Genomic DNA, 19,354 nt, shown 5'->3' on the forward strand with positions numbered 1-19,354 from the left:
AGGCAAGAGTCATTTCTGTATTTGAGTTCCAACTTTTGATCTCCTAGGGGTTAAACTTCTGAATATTGTGGGATCTTTTTCAAGAATGTCATGGCAGTATATAAGTTTCATATTCAAACTCTTTTCGGTCTAATTAGACTCGATCATCGGTTTTACACTATTCAATCCCAAACGATTTGTTTGGTTTGGATTCTACTATTGGACCTATGACTCTCTTCAAACACTTTTATTTAAATTTTATCGATGCCTAACTTTTGATTTGAGAAACAGAAGCAATAACTATTTAAACTTGTTTTTTAAAGCAAAAATTTTCAATTTATACCTCATCAAAATTTAAACGGCTTTCAGCCGAATTTTTCGTTTTTCAAAACAAGAAATCGATCAGTTTATCAAAATGGATCCTTAAGTAGATAATAGCAATAAAAGCTATCCAATGAGGCCCCTAGTTTATACATACATTACAAGGAGAAATTAGTACATTATTACACATAAATCAGCCTTTAGTAAGTGACGACCACCACTTTCTCTCTACACTTTTTTTCTTTTTCTATTTTTCGGAGGTTAAAAAAGGAAGAAAAAAATATATTACTAATCCATGCTGCTGCTTATTCTACTTTGGGCTATGACTTGGTGTATCGTCCTTTTGACCTCAACGATACTCGGTTTTCTTCCACTGCTGTGATCCTTTACCTGCGCAAAGATACTGATCAGACCGCCTGAAAACCAGCATTAAGTATCTTTGATGAAATGAAATGGATGGTCAAGATTAACAGGACATACCTTAGCCCGTAACTCGGCATTGAAGATGCCATTAGTTGAGGAAGATTGAACGGCCGTGATTTCAAACCGGAGTTCCCGAAGCATTTGCATGATATCGAGTAGCAAACCTTCCCTGTACGTGCACTGAAGTTCCAACAGTGCATCAGCCTCGATGATGGACACCTGTACGGTGGTACTGACTAGAGGCACCGGGTCCACAACTTTCGTCTTCGGGCCACTCGCAGTTTCCACGATTCTCAATTTCTTCTTTTCGGATCCGGGCAATCCACGGATCCGATCCTGCACCGCAGTAACACCACTGCTCCCCGGTCCACTTCGCTGTTGCTGATCCTTAGATCCACCACTCTTCTGTGGGTCCCCGCCTCTGGAAGACCGTTGATCGACCTCATTCTGACGGTTGCGAGATTCAAGATCTTGGATCCTACGGCGCAGCTGCTTGACGTACTCGATAGTGTCGCCTAGTATGGAAGCCTTGTCCATCTTGGTGACGAACGGCACGAGGGAGCGGAGAATGATGAAACGCTCGTTGAGCTTCTCACGGCGACGCCGCTCTGCGAGGACGTGGTTGGCGCTGAGCTCATCTTGGGGTGTGCCCTTGCGGAACCGTGTCGCTGTATCGGCGTCTCGGGATTTCGGGGAGTTTTCGTCCCGGTACTTGGTGTGGAGCAAGGGAACGCTGAAGAGAATGTACTTAAGGAGCCACTGTGAAGTGCCTTCTAAAGGAAGGTGGAGCAGGTGATCGTTTCGGCTGTTCCACTTCGAAAAGGCCGATTGCTGTGAATATCCAAAAGCTATGTAAGACTCGGACCACCGACTCGGGTTCTGTTGGAGTATGGTGGATACCGTCTGGGAGTAGTGGGTGTCCTCTTGCGTCAATTCTTCCATCTGAGGGATCGCTGCGTAAATAAAACAAAAACAAAAATTAGATATAACATATAACCCCCGAGCCAGAATTTGCTACTTATAAAATTAATTAAAAAAATAAAGGAAATAACAGTCAAATTAATGACATTTTAGGCAGCAAATCCCAAAATCTCTTCTGGGTAAAGCTGCAACTAGGGATTTTCACGGCACGTTTATTGGGTTAACGTTGCGTAACCGTTGTTAGATCCAAAGCACCACCGTTTAAGTAAAACTGCCATTTGTATTAAAAGCATTTAATATGTCACGTGTCAAAATTAACGACTAATCCACGGACATTAGTCAATAATTTTATCAAGGTATGTACTTTTTCAGACAAGTTCAGGGAGCAGTTAGTCTAAAACCCAAAGTTTTACTCATACTCACCGTTCACTAAGTTGGTTTTTGGTTTTGGTGAGAAGCTATCGTTGTAGTAGGTTTGAATACTTGACCCCACCGGATATCCTCGTGGACCCACAAGCTAAACAAACATATAATCCATGTTCATTGGGTCTATCAGTATTAAAATTTTTTAATTTATGATTATATAGATGGAAGTGCATGATTGGTGGAGAGGACTTCTAATTTTTTTTTTTTTTTTTGTGGAGAGGACTTCTAATTCGGTGGTGAAGAAAGAGGGAGAAGGATCTTCTGACGCTACTACTGACCGCTGATCTCCTACCAGACAGTCTTGCATGACTTTCTGATCTAACTTCCAAGGTCTTCGCTTCTACTTTGGACGTCATATCCATTTCACTACAAATCTCTAGGAGAATCGAGCGGTCCAGATCAGGTTTCAAATTATGAGAAAGGACAAATAACGGACACAGTTCACTCATTCACGTGTTTCTGTACGACGCGTCAGTACTAATTTAATGATTGTAACCATCAGAAGATCTAGACCGTCCATATCGCTTATGTTTTATTTAGATTTTGTGCAGCTGAAATGACAGAAAACAAACTGGTAGATAACGTACCTGAAGGCGATGGTTGACTTTGGAGAACGTTAAGCGCATCAGGCAATGGTGGCCACCTGCGAGCCGACTCGGCTTTAAACGAGTCAGATCGGCGCTGATGATCTGCATGTCCTCCTGCGCCGCCGCCGCCTGCCAGCATGTGATGGTCCGAGTCAAGGTTGTTGGAGGCATCGTCAGGGGATCCGAGTCGAATATCTTCAGACATTTCTAACTGCATTAATTCGCTGGGCTCCGCCGCAACTTGAGCTGCGCCGCCCTGGTTGATTGGCTCACAGAGTCGAATTGGACCCTGAGTGGAAGCGTTTTGTGCTGGACTATTAGTCCCAGCTTCCGAGTCAGACTCAGCAACTTCTTCTTCTTCTTCTTCTTCTTCCTCTTCTTCCTCGTCTACGTCTACGTCTTCTATGTCATCGTCTAGTTGATTGGCATTTGCAGGTGGGACTTCTTGATCTTGCACGTACATGGCGGGGAGTGGTGGTGAGTGGAATCGGGACTTATCTGACGAGCTAGCCGGGTTCGAAGTGGAGTGCTCAGAGAGAGCGGGTTTCGGATTGTTATGATGATGATGATGATGATGATGATGTTGGTGCGGGTCTAAGAAGAAGCTCTTCACGCGTTGGATGAATCCGAGGTCCTCTTGAACCTGAATCCAAATCAATTGAGTCCCAGCATATATAGTGTTAGATTAAATCAATGCCAGCTTCCATTACTCACTAAACAAGATAAAATAAAGAGATTAGTGTTCTAACCCTTTCAGTGAATCCAAATTCTACAACACCATCCAAGAGAGGAATGCACACCACAGTCTGCAACATCATACAGATCCCTTAAACCAGAAACCCAAATACCCAACACAACATTAATTCTCACAGAGAAGAAAAAGATGATTACCTGTATGCGAGCACTCTGATTTTTGAAGCAGCAATAAGAAAAAAAACCCAGTTAATTAGTTCAACTGGAACACTTTGAAAAGATGAAGAAGAATGAATGAAATGGGTTACAAGAAAATGGTACCTTGGCAAGAATAGCCCTTGAAAATGACTTACTATCAGCTTCATTTGCACCGGTTAACCATACATGTTGCCTTCTGGAAAATGCTTTTCCTGGTAACCTACAGAGCTTGCTTTTGTTAGATTGTTAATTCAAGCTTGGAGCTAATATTTGTACAGTTCTGTGCATAAGTATCTACTTGCATTGCTCTTTTGAGAAGGTTTCTGGTGTTAGTTGTTCAGTGAAGAATAAATCCTTGATTGTAATAAATCCAAGAAGAATGTTAAAAGCTGGCACTAGAATTAGACGATTATATAATAGAGTAGGTAGATTTCCACCACTAGAAAATGGGTTGAAGCTTTAAAGAGAGGAAGAGAGAAACTTAAATAGTGACCGGCCACCACTTCAAAGGTGTTATAATGGTGGATATTTCTGTTGAGTCTTCTTCCATAGAGGAAGTTCCCATGAGAGTAAGATTTTAGTGAATCTAATTCTGTCTTTGAGTTTTCAACAGTGATCTCTCGAGAATCTATTCCATTTAACACTAGATATTAAATGCCTTGCAAAAGCTTGACAACGAAAAGGTTCAGACAATAGACCATCATTGGTTTCTCACAGAAACACAATTGAACTCTTACCAGGAAGAGAAAGCATCAATTTTCTCACCTAACCTCCTTGAATCATAGTCCATTTACGTCTACCAGTCCTTGTACTGAAAAATCAACGAACCCAGTCTGTAGCTTTTCCACAACCACATTATCAAGAAAACTAATAATCCATTCATTGAATTTGGATATAAATTTGATTGCTACTTGTCATGTTCAAAGAAGCATCTCTGCTTCTTGTATTCACAACACCAAGTATTTTTACAGTTTAGCTTCCTATTTTTACTTAGATTTGAAATTGAAAAAACTACTTTAGAACTTCAATATTTTCTCACATTTGACATGAATATAGAAAACCTGAGCTGGAACTTGTGTCTAAGCTGCCCACTAACATACCCAGCTAGACACTTCATGGTTAAGTTTCTCTTTGTATTTCCTTGTTTGTTTAATATAATTACTTAATCATAAAAAAGAAAAGAGTTTCTTTACTGTCAATTAGAATTACAGAAATACAGAAAACCCAGTACAGTTAAATTCCTTAGTCATTAAGAATGGAGGAGGAAGAAGGAGAGATGACTGGTGGGTATGGAATAGTATATGACAGTAAAACAAGAATGTAGAATCATACAGAAATTTGAACAGAATATTATAGCATTTTTTTCCTCTTCTTTATAGTCTTACAGAATAGCAGAAACAACATTGAGATGCTAAAGAAGACATACATGCAGAGATAATAATAATAAATAAAAAATTAAATTAATGAAGAAGCAAAGTAAATTAGTTGGCCAGACTTACCCCACTCCTGGTGGAAAAGAGAAGGAAACACACATAAGATAGAACCATTCGGACTCCGTCAAGTCCTCCGGCGATAAAGCGGCGCAAGGCCGGCGAGCAGGTTGATTTGTTTCACCAGCTGACAATGATTCATAAAGCTCCCTAAGTTGCTCACTCCTTTGAAGAGATGCTTCTTCAGCACTCACTTCCATGGGTTGCACTGTCTTCCTTGTCTTGATTGGACCATTGTAATACCCATCTCCCCATACTAATATCCTGCAAATCAAGAACCCATCAAAATTGAAGAAGAAAAAGTAAACAAATTTTCAAGAAAATGAATTATAGGGTTTTGTTGTTCTTGTTGAATTCTATAAGATGAACTCACCCTTGTTGTGGACAGACTTGCCAGAAGAGACTATAAGTCCACTGAACCGCTTGCACCGCCGACTGCAACATTTGTTGCAGCCGGTTATCGGGCAAAGTTGCCATTGCCTTTTTTTTTTTTTTTTTTTTTTTGCTTTTTTGCTTTTTCTAAATTGAAATAAAACAAGTAAACTTCAAAAGACTTTCTTTCTTCTTAATCCATGTATGCTTCAACTGAAGCAAATTGGAATAGATTAGTTTCAGAATAAACCTACCCAAAGTGAAGCAGGTAGGTGATTGACCCGACAAGAACAAATGATTCAGGGAAGATGGAGGAATAAGTAACTGTGGAACTCTGAAGTTAAGAGAAGAGAAAAGAAAAGAAAAGATTTCTGTTTCTCCAGACTTGCAGGTGAGGTGGTTAAAAGGTTAGTGAAGTTTGTGGGTTCGGCGAGGCCCAAGAAATTTCAGAAATGATTGCATGATTGTTAGCGCTGTGCTTTGAGTTGGGGGTAGAGAAGAAGAAAGATAGAGGAACAAGAGAGAGAGAGAGAGAGAGAGAGAGAGTAGTTAGGGGTTTGTGTGAGAAGAGTTGGGTTTTGACTGGTCGTTCTACCGGACGGTTCTCACTTGTCTTAGCTTTGAGACACGTGACTTCTGAATCGTTGGTTGTGAGAGACTGGTTATGACTGTTAGTGGAAGAAGCCAATCCAATCCAATCTAATCGGGTAGAGAAATACATACTTGTTAGGTGGCAGAGATGACTAACATATGTATCACACAGAGAGAGAGAGAGAGAGAGAGAGAGAGAGAGAGAGAGAGAGAGGATTGTTAGTTAACGAATTACCATTCTATCTTTTTGGGTACAAGACAGAGTAGAGAGATATAGTGTCACCTGAAAAAGACAAGTAAGAGGAGCGTTGACGGTTGGATATGAATAAATGTACAATAAATTTTTCAACACCAATGCTTGAGTTATTCTTTAAAATAAATATCACCCTTTGAGTTATCTAATTTATTAATTAGACTCTCTATAGAATGAAAATACATCAATGGCACCCTTTATGACTGAAAAATCACAGCTTTTCTTTTCCATTTAAGGTTATTTTTGTCTTTTCAAAATGTTTTATTTATTTAAGTTATTAAATTAAATTTATTAAGAATGAAAAAAAAAAAATTGGTGAAAAGTTAAATTTGGGGATCATGATCCTTGTCTTCTACTTTGTACTTCTGATATCCTAGAAAATTTTGAGATAAGAAAACCTATTCTCTATTAGAAGAGTCAATGATCTAATTAGTTTGATTGTTCATCTAATTATTTTTTCTCTCCACTAAGAGTCGATCAATTTTTGCCATTACTTCAAAAGTCATTTCCTTTCGCCTACTTTTTGAGGTCTCTTTTTCTTCTTTTGCAATGTTGTGTTATTTTCCCCAGCTGTTAATTTCATGCTTCGTATAAGAAAGTCTTGGCTTTGCCGCAACACCCGACCAAACCGTTCGATCACCCCTTAAATCATGACACTGTATCAATGTTTTTAGTCACTCTCTACGAATAGAGGAGCCTCCATGTGGGCACACCCTCAATTGAATGCTTGGTAGACTCCAAGTTCTCCTCTCAAACCAAATTTTGAGAATATCTCCCTCTTATAGCAATTTTCTTTGTGGGTCCCCTCTTTGGTAATGTATCCATCACTTTATCATTTTTATAATCACAGTTAAATACTAATATAAGCACGTTAAACTTTTTGAGAAGACAAGAATGACCTTGAATGAAAAACCTTATGCTCGATTTGTTTCATCTTGTTTTATTGTCTGTGACTTCTTCCTCTCTCAATCATAAATCCTCACGAAGTTTGGAAGATATGCTTCATGAGTAGTGTTTTTAAACTTAGGATGTGGAGATAATATTGCAAATGGATAGTTAAAAAAAAAGCTCTAAATTTATATAGGGTTCATGCATGACCCTACTTGTCAGGAGGCAGCAACAAGTTGGATCACGAGCTTGCGAGAAGAACAGTTAATGAGAATAAGAGATTCTCAGTCAATCAGTTTACCTTTCATTCTTGAAGAATCAAAAACAGAATAATAATAGGATTCACCAACTTTTTATTCACATGATAGAAATCAAAGGAACAGTACCTTTGATGAGCCACCTACCATGAATGGAAGGTGATTTCGACCACCAAACTCATTCTCCAAGATCATTAGTTGACATTAATTTTATTCACACATGTGATTCTTTTTTTTTCTCATGTGTTCATTTTATTTTTCTGATGAATATTAGAAATTTTTTTGGATGAATGTGTATTGTTTTATCAGCAAATTATACTGGCACCCTAAAATGCAGGAGGCCTTAAAATGTGTATTGTTTTTTCAATTTTGGGTCTCTGTGCTTTTTAATGGACTTAAAGTGGATATATTTGTCTAATTTTTCATTGAAAGCACTTTTTAGACTCTGGTTATTATAGGAATTTGTTATTGTTAAAATAATTGGGATAAATTTGATCAATGAGAGTAGAGGAAAAATTCAATTCTGGTGTCTCATGCGCATTTTAAGGAAGGGGTTTAAATCTCCATTTTAGTTAGAAGAAATCTTTTATGATGTAGATTTTAAGCACCGTGGAACCTAGCTGGCTAGACTCGAGCGACGGAACCCAACAGTTAGAAATGATTTTTTTGCCCAGTTATTGGGCCCCCAAAAAATAGAAAAAAAAGGGTTTTTGGTAAAGGGTGTATTGGGTTAGTCTTGGGTTGACCTTAAGAGCCATAGGGCTGGGCTAAGATTATGGCATTCTCGGCCCATTATGGCCCATTATGGCCCATTGACTCTTTGGAGTTTGGCCCATCAACATCAACCACAGCCCACAACCAACCGGACCCATACCCCAAACATGTGTTTGGGCCTGACACTTGATATGTAAACTGGACTTGACATATAAATGGCCCACTATGTAATGAACGTTTGAGTTTGGGTTATGTGTATTTCTCAAATCCATATCAACTAGTTTATCATACATGGGCCAAGATAAGGACCTAGGACTTAGTTCCTATTTAATGATGTGAAATTTCTTTATACCCTTCTAAATAAAAAGACCAATTGTTGACCCAAAAAAAATTAAAAAAGCCAATCGAATGGATTGGGTATGAAATCAAATTGTTTAGGGATTGCTCAAGGAGTCATTGCTAGAATTTTACTTTCTTCTAGGGTGAAACCTATTTATGTTTGTATATTCTTCTTGATTTAAGGAATTGGTTCTTTGAAAGTTTGCAGTTTATTAAATATTAACTCATGCTTCATAATGGAAGGTCATGCTTGATGCATTGGCAAGTATCTGCTATTCACTTGATCCTTGATGTTTGTTTGTTAAATGTTTACAACTTTATTCAAAGCGGGTAGGGGTGGGGGGAACATAGTTCCACCAATCACATAGTGGAAGATGATCATTCTTTTGGGCCCGAAACTGAAAGGGCCTTCATGGCTAAGAGTTCTGCAATTACATTAGAACTCTTAGGAATAAAGGCAGGAATTCAATGTATGAAGTTATCCATTAAGTAATGAATATCTTGGATCAATAGCTCTACTACCATTGGGGGTTGGATCTCACCATCAAGATACCTGATTAGTTGCTTACAGTCCTATTGAATTAGAATTGACTCATATCCACTTGCAAGCGTCTCCAATAGTCTTGCTCTAAAAGCAATAATTTCTCCTTTTTCAGCAGAATTATAATGTCCAGATAAGATGAAGCACCCAAAAGTTTGCCTTCAACATCTTGAATAATAATGCTAGTACCACCTTCCTTTGTTCTCTCAACCCATGATGCATCAGTATTTACATTCACAAAACCAAATGGAGGCAAGTTGATCTGTTTCTTCACATTCAACCCTCCTTTCTGAAGTTGGTTTGGCTAGTTTTTTATTGTCCCAAAACTCTTGCATGGTATAGACCACCTTCTCAACTACTACTTATGGTTTCCAGCTTCCATCACTCATGATCCGATCATTCTCTAGTTTTCCATAATCACCATACTATAAAGGAACAAATGCTTTTCATAATTTCTGCATTTTTCTTGTCCAATTTGCTGAAATTCCTTTCATATAGAGATTCAATTCTTGAAGAGATCTAAATTTATCCTCCGAGATTCTCCAAGAAAGGGTAGACCCAAACCATACACTCCTTGCAAACGGACAATGTAGTAGTACATGGGAGGTTATTTCCTCTTCCAAACCGCATTTGATCATAGGTTCAAATTGTGTAAACTACCTCTTTGAAAATAGAGATAGGATTGAGGGGACTATTCACCAAGAAGAGTTGAACCAGTGATATCTTCGCTGTGAGATGTTGATCAAAGACTAATAAATGCAAGAACCTTAAATATCAATGAACTCACATCCAACACCTAGCTATAAAACTTCATTGCACATTAGACATTGTAGAAACAAGTCATAGGACATGGGGTGGTGAATTGAAATGTTATGTAGCTTACCCCACTAGGAATCCTCTTGTTATCACTATTTTCAGTGCATGTTTCTTACCTCTGCTCAACTCAACTACAAGAGATCTGCCTGCTTAGTGTTCCTAATTAAAAAAAGAGAAGGGGGACTAAACCAAACTGATTTGCCTAATTGCACTAGAGTCACTAACACAAAAATGGATTTCATAATCAGCCACCATAGTTGATCATTGGCTTCTTTGTTTCAAGTATTAAAACTCCATACAACATTCCAAATATGGTAAGTTTCATCTCTTGCTTTTGACCAACATCGAGAGGGGAGAGGGGAGAGGGGGTAAATGCTCCATACAATATCCCAAATATGGTAAACTAATGATCATAGAGAGCTTGACAATTACAATTTTCTATCAAAAATGTGATCGAGAATGTTAGATTAAATAATGGAGTTCCACTTATTTAGTCTTTTTTAGGTTTCTTGCACTTCAAAATTTCTAGCTAAATTTTATTCTTCCTTTTTTGTGTTGTTTATCACACAAAATTCTACCATTATTATTACTTTCCAGTTTCCATTACATAAAGTGTTGGAAGTGTTTGTCATTGTTATTCTATGTTCTATGAATGAAAATAACGTTCATTAAAATTTCATCTTTAATTAAATGTATCCCAAATCCTTAATGTCAAAATAAGACAAATGTTTTTGGAATTAAGTATATTTTCTAATGGTACTTTTGAAAAGGAGTTTGAATTTTGGTGATTCTTAGTTTAATGAGAACCACGTATTTAAATTGCACTAATTGCATAGAATCATATTTTAATCAAATGATTATTAGTAGTAGAAGATAGATAACCTTTGGAGTAAATTCTATGGATTTAAAACATAGGTTTGATTCTCTGTTTTGGTTTGGAGCAAGATTTAATCATTTCTGACTGCATCAAATTCAGCCATGGCTTTTGACCTAGATCAGGAGATCCGGATTAAAGTCTTGAAAACCCTGCAGTGCCCAAGGTTTGAATTTTGATCCTTTGCAATGTAATGAGTGTTGGAGGGATCTTGATGATTCGATACTTGGAAGACTATGTTAGAATATTTATAACAATATTTCATATAAGATGGGCTTCATTGATTGTATTACACTTTGATTTGGTTTCTTTATTAGTTTAATATATGTCATATATGGTTGTTAAAACTTTTTTTTTTTTTTTTTTGGTCTGAGGTTCATCGATCTAGGCCAGCTTTGCACGCACCTCGATTACATCCTTAGAGGGAGCTTTGTTGTTCGTAATGGTTGAACCAATGACCTCTCCACTGAGAAGTATGGATCTTACCACTCTACCAACTTTGCATTGATAGTTGTTAAAACTCTTTTATGGACTGACTAGTGTGGGCTAATAGAAGACCGTTAGATCTTGATGAACGATCTAATGAGTTTGCTTATATAAAGGATGTTATTTCCTTCTTTTAAACCCTAATGCATTACATTATTCTTTGCAAATAAAGTATTAGTCTAGAGAGGTTGTTCCATTGAACCAGTGACTAGGGAGGACTCTAGAGGAAAGATCCAGCATCAAGTTGATTATAGAATCAACTTTAGATTCGTTCTTCGTGGGAGACTAAATAAAATATTAAATTGTGTTTCATCTTCAATGGATCTTAAAAAAGACATGTTTATCATCTTATATTGTTATTATACTAATGTGTTTTTAATCGATTTATATGATCTTGGATAGATTTATTCTTAAAGACTAGCCGTTATTTCATCTCGACTTGGGTTCAAATAACAGTACTTGACTGTCCGTCACCAGTATTCCCTAGAGGGAGTTCCATCTTATTACTGTTAAGAGGTGGACCTTTTTCCTGATGTGTGGAGTGTTGAGGAAAATATAGAAGACCCCAATTTGTCTCCAAAGGTAGGGGTCCCACACATGCTAGTTGCTCCAGTTTGATTCATAATTGAATGCAGCCGTCTCCCAAGTCCGGATCCTCCACTTATATCGAGAAGAAATTTTCCAATCCATATTATTAGATTCATTACATATAAGATATAACCCATCTAAAATTCTGAAAATGTAAGAATACAAATTGAACACGTCTTATGAATCTGACAATGTGGGTTGAAATTCGTTTTCACCATGTAAATACAGGATCCAATGTCGCCAATCTTTGTTGAAATACTACTGGCAATGGAAACGTTTGGATGTCATTAGACTTCTTATTACAAAATCTTTTTGTGAAATCTTTTGTAAAAGGATTTCTTTGTTTAGGTACTACATTATTTCTCACTGTACATATGTTAATGCACTTGCATTCTTAATCGCCACGTGCTAAATTTTGAGGCTATCTTGACCACACAATGATATCTTGAACCTAGCTAGTAGATGTTAACTATCCATTAATAGTGGAGATTATATAGACATGCATGATGTAACAACCCACCAGAAATGGAGGATGTTGTCTTCCTGGATAAAATAATCTCTTTCAAGAATAATATAAGCTACAATCAATAAAAATATGAAGCTAATAAGAAATAACTTGAAATGGAAAGTAGTTGTTCCCCCAAGTAAAGTTTGTTTTGTGTCGAGGTTTATTCGGGCCACATCTTCAGAGGGAGTTTTGTCGTCTGCAAAGATCGAACTCATGACTTCTCCACTGAGAAGTATGGATCTTACCATTCTACCAACCTTGCATTGACTCAAATAAAGTTTCTTGGGTATAGCTCAATTACATCTTCATAGGATTGAGTATGGATATGTGATTTTCCAATGCTTCTTCATCACAAACTTGGGTGGGGTCATATCTGAATAATAATAATAAAAACTTAAAGGTAAGACCCCCAGTAGGTCTTACATGAACCCCACCTAAATTTATGATGAAGGAGCATCAGGGACGGAAAACTGATCAGACTCCACAAGGTTAGGGTTAAATATAATTTAAGTATATAGAGAGGTTTTGCTCTTGACCTTAGAAAAGTTCGTATTTTTGTCCTCATACTATGAGGGCTTAGTTTTTGTCAATTACACCAACCCTAAAGTTATGATATCATATCATATATTTTTTAAATGTTGAGTCCACAAAACACACTTGGTGAGTAGAAGGGTGTCAATCGGTACTGTATCAAATTCTAATACCGTAAATGGAAATTGTATCATACCAAATTTATACAGTACGGTATGAAAACAATATAAAGAGAAACAGTAAGATACGGTTTTAGTATGAAATCAATGCGAAAAAATGGCACGCGTTGGTATATGGGATGATAGAATTTCGACATGAAACCATTCTTCTCCATGTCTCGCCTTCCCACCGTTGATTGCCTCCCAAATCAGCTCCTCAGCTTGTTGGCATTGACTTCTGAGAAGTGAAGGATTGATATAAGAGAAATTAACTCCTGTTGGGTAAAACTTACTTAGCCTTATTTTTAACTATGAAATTACAGAAATATCCCCTACTTGGTACGGTATTCGGTTTGTTACGGTAACTTAGTAATTTGGTACGGTTTCAATATATGCCGAAGGTATGGTGCTTGAAAAAGATACCGTTCTGTACTGAATTTTAAACAATGTGGTTGATACCATTTAAATGGCACACTTCGGTATGATTAGACGATTTTGGTAATTGTCACCCTCACTACTATATATCAAAAAAAATGATAATGGATGGTGGGGCTAGAGGTCGAGGGCCTCAAGGCCTAAAGGCCCAATGACCCAATAACAAATGTGGTTGATTGCTCCACAGCTATAGGCTTATCAATTTAGGGTTAGGTTAAATTCCCACTAGCATTTCGTTTCAGCAAATCACCTTGGGAGAGCTCAAACTTGAAAGTGATATCCTACCAGGGAAAAAACAGAAAAAATTTATCATTAACAAAAAGAAGCTTGAAAGTGATATTTCCACTAATTTATTTGGTATGGAAAGCCTTCCGTGGCACGGCTTGGAATTTCTTGAGTAGTTGAAACTTTGGAAGTGAAATTCCCCCTTTTCTCTAATGTGTTGTGCCACTTTTATAGTGCATCTTTTCTAATTCCATTTGTCTTATTTCACTTTCAATGGTTGATATTTTTTTACTGTGAACTTGGGTTTGTTAGATTCAAAATTGTAATATCTTGATTTCTATTTTGGAGGCATTGATTTTGAATTTTGATAATGAACTTTTCAAGGTTCAAATTTTGAAACGAAAATTGCATTGGTATTAACTTACGCCTCATAATGGAATGCTTTGGCAAGTGTTTGTTGAATGTTTGATCATGAGTTCGCTCGCGTCTTGCAAACAACCTCTTTGAATAGAAATAAGATTGAGTATATCTGATCAGCCTCATACCTTAATAAATGCGAGAACCTTAACTATCGGTGGACCCACATTCGGCTATAAAAGTTCATTAGACGTTAGACAATAAATAGAACATGTTATAAAACATCGGTTGGTGAAATTGTATTATTAAGTAGCTACCCCACTATAGGACTACTATCGTTATCACATCACCGTGTCTAGTGTTTCTCATCTCTGACTCAACTCAATTGAACTAGTCACTACCATTCAATGGATCTCATAATTAGTCACCATTGTTGAAAATTGTTTTCTTTTTTCGAGTATCATCTCAATATTGATTTTGGGGGGGGGGGGGTTGGAGAGGTTGATTTGGGTTTAGATCAACTACCGGCATAAATTAGCCGTAAGTGATACTCCCATTATTTTTTATTGACGTGATACGCACACCTGCCCGGGTAATTGCGCGTGGGCGCCCGCCCCAGGAAGGGGCCTTTAATGGCTTACTAACCCATCATTGGGACTAGGGTTTTCTTATTGATCATTCTATTGTATTTTTCTTCTCCTTTTTTTTTTATTTTATTTATAATTATTTCTCTTATTTTCTCATTTTGTCTAATTAATAATACTTAAAAGAAAGTTTCAATCAATATCATTTCTTCAATTGAAGTTTCAACCATTACCTAATAAATCTAAAAGTTAGTAAGTTCCTATGGACGCTAGTATATGCTAGGAATACAAGAAACCCTAGAGTTTTCTATCAACGAGGTGATCGAGAATGTCATAGACAATTGGTAGAATGTTCTTAATTTACGGAAGAAGAATGTAATGGAGTGGTCACTTACTTAGTCTTTTTTGGAATTCTTACACTATAAACTTTCCACCTAAAATTTAATTCTTCCTTTTGCTTTGTTTATTAGACAATTCCATCATTATTATTAACTTTCCATTACATAAAGGGTTCGAAAAATTTGTCATGTTTTTCTATGTTGGATGAATGCAGTAAGGGTCACTAAAATTTTAGTCAAAGTAAGACAAGTTTTTGGAGTTAGGTATTAGTTTAATGGTCCCTTTTCAGTTTAATGAAAGCCACTCAATTCAGTGGAACAGAATGAATCTTTTAATTGTTGTTCTACCATCAATGTTAAAAAAAAAAAAAATTCAATAAAACTATGTTTTTGTTTTTTAGATTTTAATTCTTGGCACCAAACATTTTTTTTTTGGTAAAAGAACACCAAACATGACCCAAAACCTAGCTCTGACATAGTACCCAAAAAGCCTAAAATGTGAGCAAAACATTGTAAGTTATTAGTAATAGAAGATAACCTTTCAAGTAAATTCTAGGGTTATAAAAAATGGGATTAGTTTCCTCTTTTAGTTCAAAAAAAGATTTAATCAATCTGTCAAATCAAATTCAACTATGGTTGTTGACCCTGATCAGGAGATCTAGATTCAAGTCTTGAAAATCTCGTAGTGCTTAATTGTTTCTCTACAATGCGATAATTGTATTAGTCAATCATCGAGAGAGAGATTATCCCAACAGTATACCCAATACTTGGAGAGTTGGAGAAATCTTGATGATTTGATAATTGGTGGACTAGTAGTCAGTTTGTCTTCGATATTAGTTCAGATAACGCTACCTTGACTCGGGGGGGGAAGGGAAGTAGGGATTCCATCGTGTTACTTTTCAGAGACAGACATTTCTCTTGAATGCGTGTTAGAGTAGTGCAGATGTCATCGACTTTCTTCGAAGTAGAAAGAAAGATAGTTGTAGTGCTAGCAATGGCAATGTGGAATAATTATTACCATACATTGAATCTCATTAGACTTCTTAATCAAAATCTTTTTGAAAGGGATTTCTTTGTTTGGTTAGTACATTTCGTACTACATCTAAATATGGTAAAATATTTCTCAGGGTTCATATGTTAATGTAGTAGCACTCCTAATTGCCACGTGCTAAACTTTGAGACCATACAATCACATAATGATCTCTTGAACCACTTGAGATAGAAGATGCTAACTATTAATAGTGGAGATTATATAGACATGCATCAATCCACCGGATATGTGGAGGATATTATGTTCCTAGATAAAATAATTTCTCTTGAGAATAATATTATAGGCTAAAATCAATGAAATAGGAGACTAATAAGAAATAACTTGAAATGCTAAATAGGTTAGAATATCACAATTTCTCTGGAATATTCTTATTTTGTTTAAGTATCGTTTTGTTTAAATAACTTGAAATGCTAAATAGGTTAGAATATCTCTGGAATATTCTTATTTTGTTTAAGTATCTTTAAATGGTTAAATGATAATAATATTGTTTTTTTTTTGGGTGGGGGTGGTTTTTTTTTTTTTGATATCTGAGGTTCATCAGGATCAGCTTGCGCACACCTCGATTATATCCTCAGGGGGACTTTGTTGTCCGCAAGGATTGAACAAGGGAGGTGGTTATTGTTGTTGAAAGTAAGGTTCCTTTGGTGTACCTCAGCCACATCTTGAGAGGGTTGAGTCTGGATATGTGCTCCTCCAATACTTCTTCACCACAAACTTAGGTCTGGCCTACATCTGAATAATAATAAACAATTTAGAGATAAGACCCCTTGTGGGTTTCACTCAACTTCATCTAAATAAATTTATGGTGAAGAGGCATCACGGGAACAATATGTGCTCCCCTAGTGAAAGGTGATCTAGACTCCTGAGGGTCAGCATTATATATAATTTAAATATACAAAGAAGTTTTGCCCTTGGCCCTAAAAAGACTCGTATTCTTGACCTCTCGATGTAAGGCGCTAGTCTTTGCTAAGTAAACCAGCCCTTTGCTTAATCTGAAGTGGGGTGATCATTTTTTTTGAAAAAGTGAGATTTTCTATGAAATCTTAAAGTGTGGCTTGCTTGATTTTTTTGGGTGAAAAAAATTAGCAGATTTAAAGGAAGTTTGTCTACTGAGATGGTATGCTAACTTTTCCATCCCAGCATTTTTCAAAGTCCGACAAAATAATGTAATTTTGTGAAAAAGTATGGAAAACAATAAATTAAAACCTATATTTAAATAATTTTTACAAAATCCTTTCTTTTTATTTATTTATTTTCCATTATATTAGATATAAGTCTTACATATTTATTTTTTTCATCTAATATTTGCAAACAAACAGTTTCTTAAATTTATGATATTATATCTTTTGAATGGTGAGTCCACAAAACGCACTTTGGTGATTAGATTTCCAAAACAATGGTAATGGATGGTGGGCCTAGAGGTTGAGGGCCTACAGCCCAATGACCCTACAACAAATGTGGTTGGTTTTGCTCCACATATAATCAACTTATTAGGGTTAGGTTAAATACCGACTTGCATTTCGTTTTCAGCGAATCATCTTAGGAGAGATCAAACATGAAAGTGATATTCTACCCCCAAAAAAGAAAAAGAAAAAAACTATTATAAAAGAGAAAAAGGGGTAATTATGTTGTCTCCCAGTATATAGTTTAATTACTCAAATGACCTTGCTCTTTATAAAATTACTCTTTCTCCCTCCATTCTAACAATGTTAAGAAATTATTACAGTTAGATGGCTTAATGTCTATTTTGTCATTCTAAAAGTAATTTAATATAACGTGTAAATAAGTATAATAAAATCTTAGTGTTATTTTAGGATTTTTAAATTTTTTATCTAAGATTGATCCGAGCTAGCATGCGCCCACCTAGATTACATCCTCGGGCATCCGGGCCAGCATGCGCGCATCTCGATTACATCCTCAAGGGGGAGTTTTATCATCCGCAATGGTCAAACCCATGACCTCTCTACTGAGAAGTGTAGATCATCCTACTCTACCAACCCAATATTTGATAAATAAAAAAAAATTATCACATCATCACTTAACTAATAGAGTTTAATGGTAAATACTAAGAATAACTCCAGTTAATTAAATTAGATTAATAATTTCAAAACATATATGATAATTAAGCAACAGTAATTATATAAATAAAAAAACTTGAAAGTGATTTTCCCACTCATTTTTTTTGGTACGGAAAGCTTTCCGTGGCACGGCTTTGAATTTGTTTGTTCGGAAGTGATGTTCCCAATTTTCTCTTATTTGTGGTGCTGCTTTTAGTGCATTTTTTTTTATCCCCATTTGTCTTATTTCACTCTCAATGAGTCGACACTTTGACTGTGGATTTGGGTTGGATGGGATTCAAAATTGTAAATATTCTGAGTTTTATTTAGTGGTTTTGATGATGAACTTTTAAGGTTGAAAATCAGGATCAAGTCTGGATACTAAATGCGGTGTAAGTTTGACTTGGGGTGTAAATGGATAATCGAAATCTGCTCTTAAATTCATACTCGCATTTGATTACTAATAATAGGATGTGAATATAGTATACCTCTTTTTTACTGATTATTATCCGTCCGATTAAATTTTTCGATTAAGTTACTTGTTTGGATTTATTTTTATTATTTTTACTTCAGATATGTGACTATTTTTTAAAATTTTCTATTAAATTAACTATCAAAGTTGCTAACTTCTTATATTTTAAACACAACCTCATAAACAAAATGGTAAAGATGTCAATAGGTAGTCGAAAACTTGTATTCAATTTGTATTCAGGCCATTTAGAAGAATCTACTTAAGAAAATAATTATCTGATTATCATCTGAATCCGAATCTATTAAAAAACCGATAGGATATTTATCCGAATCTGTCCGAATAAAATACCATATACCACTGTCCGACCTAAATCCGATCCGTTTACACCCCTAGACTTTGGCCTTGACTTGTCTTGATTTGTCTAGAGCCTGGAATTGGGATTGAATCTAGCCTGGAATTGGGATTGGATTCAAGATTGTGAGGGTGGAAATGGGCAGATTCAAACAAACCAATTCATTTTTCAGATTCAACTAACCATTTCATTTATTAGATTGACTATTTAGCTATTTATGTCCAAGAATATGACAGGTCAAGTATCACATTTATTGATTTATTTGTTACTCTATCAAAAGTCAACTCTTTAAATAATAAAATAAAGATATACAGTTTTTTTTTTTTTTTTAAAGAATAATAACGGTACTCAATAGTTGAGTTCTCCTGACATAAGTTAAAGGACCAATCTTTACCCCAAAAAAAAAAAAAAAAAAAAGTTAATGGACCAAGAATTTTTTATTTTAATTATCATAATCAAGTTTAGATTCTTGACTAGGTATTCCAAGCAAGGAATTGCTCTCATATGAGTTGATTGCTCTTCTTATGTT

General features: G+C 36.0%; 1 protein-coding gene across 2 annotated transcripts; it reads right to left on the reverse strand.

Moving 5' to 3' along the window:
• Positions 1-341: 341 nt before the first annotated feature.
• TT8 (basic helix-loop-helix (bHLH) DNA-binding superfamily protein) lies at positions 342-5,917 on the reverse strand. 2 transcript variants are annotated; one of them, XM_089166034.1, is made up of 8 exons: positions 5,412-5,917; positions 5,048-5,302; positions 3,672-3,768; positions 3,549-3,563; positions 3,407-3,463; positions 2,658-3,300; positions 781-1,676; positions 342-690 (listed from the first exon to the last, which is right to left on the reverse strand). In XM_089166034.1, exons 1-8 carry the CDS (start codon positions 5,513-5,515, stop codon positions 589-591), a joined length of 2,169 nt encoding a protein of 722 aa, XP_089022160.1. In that variant the 5' UTR covers positions 5,516-5,917; the 3' UTR covers positions 342-588. The 2 variants fall into 2 exon arrangements, with proteins under 2 accessions (XP_089022160.1, XP_089022161.1); XM_089166035.1 differs by having other exon boundaries at positions 343-690; positions 5,665-5,917.
• Positions 5,918-19,354: the final 13,437 nt, after the last annotated feature.

Source organism: Hakea prostrata, chromosome 8, assembly GCF_041222555.1.
Source record: "Hakea prostrata isolate BN-2017 chromosome 8, UWA_Hpros_2, whole genome shotgun sequence".
Classification (NCBI taxonomy): Eukaryota; Viridiplantae; Streptophyta; class Magnoliopsida; order Proteales; family Proteaceae; genus Hakea; species Hakea prostrata.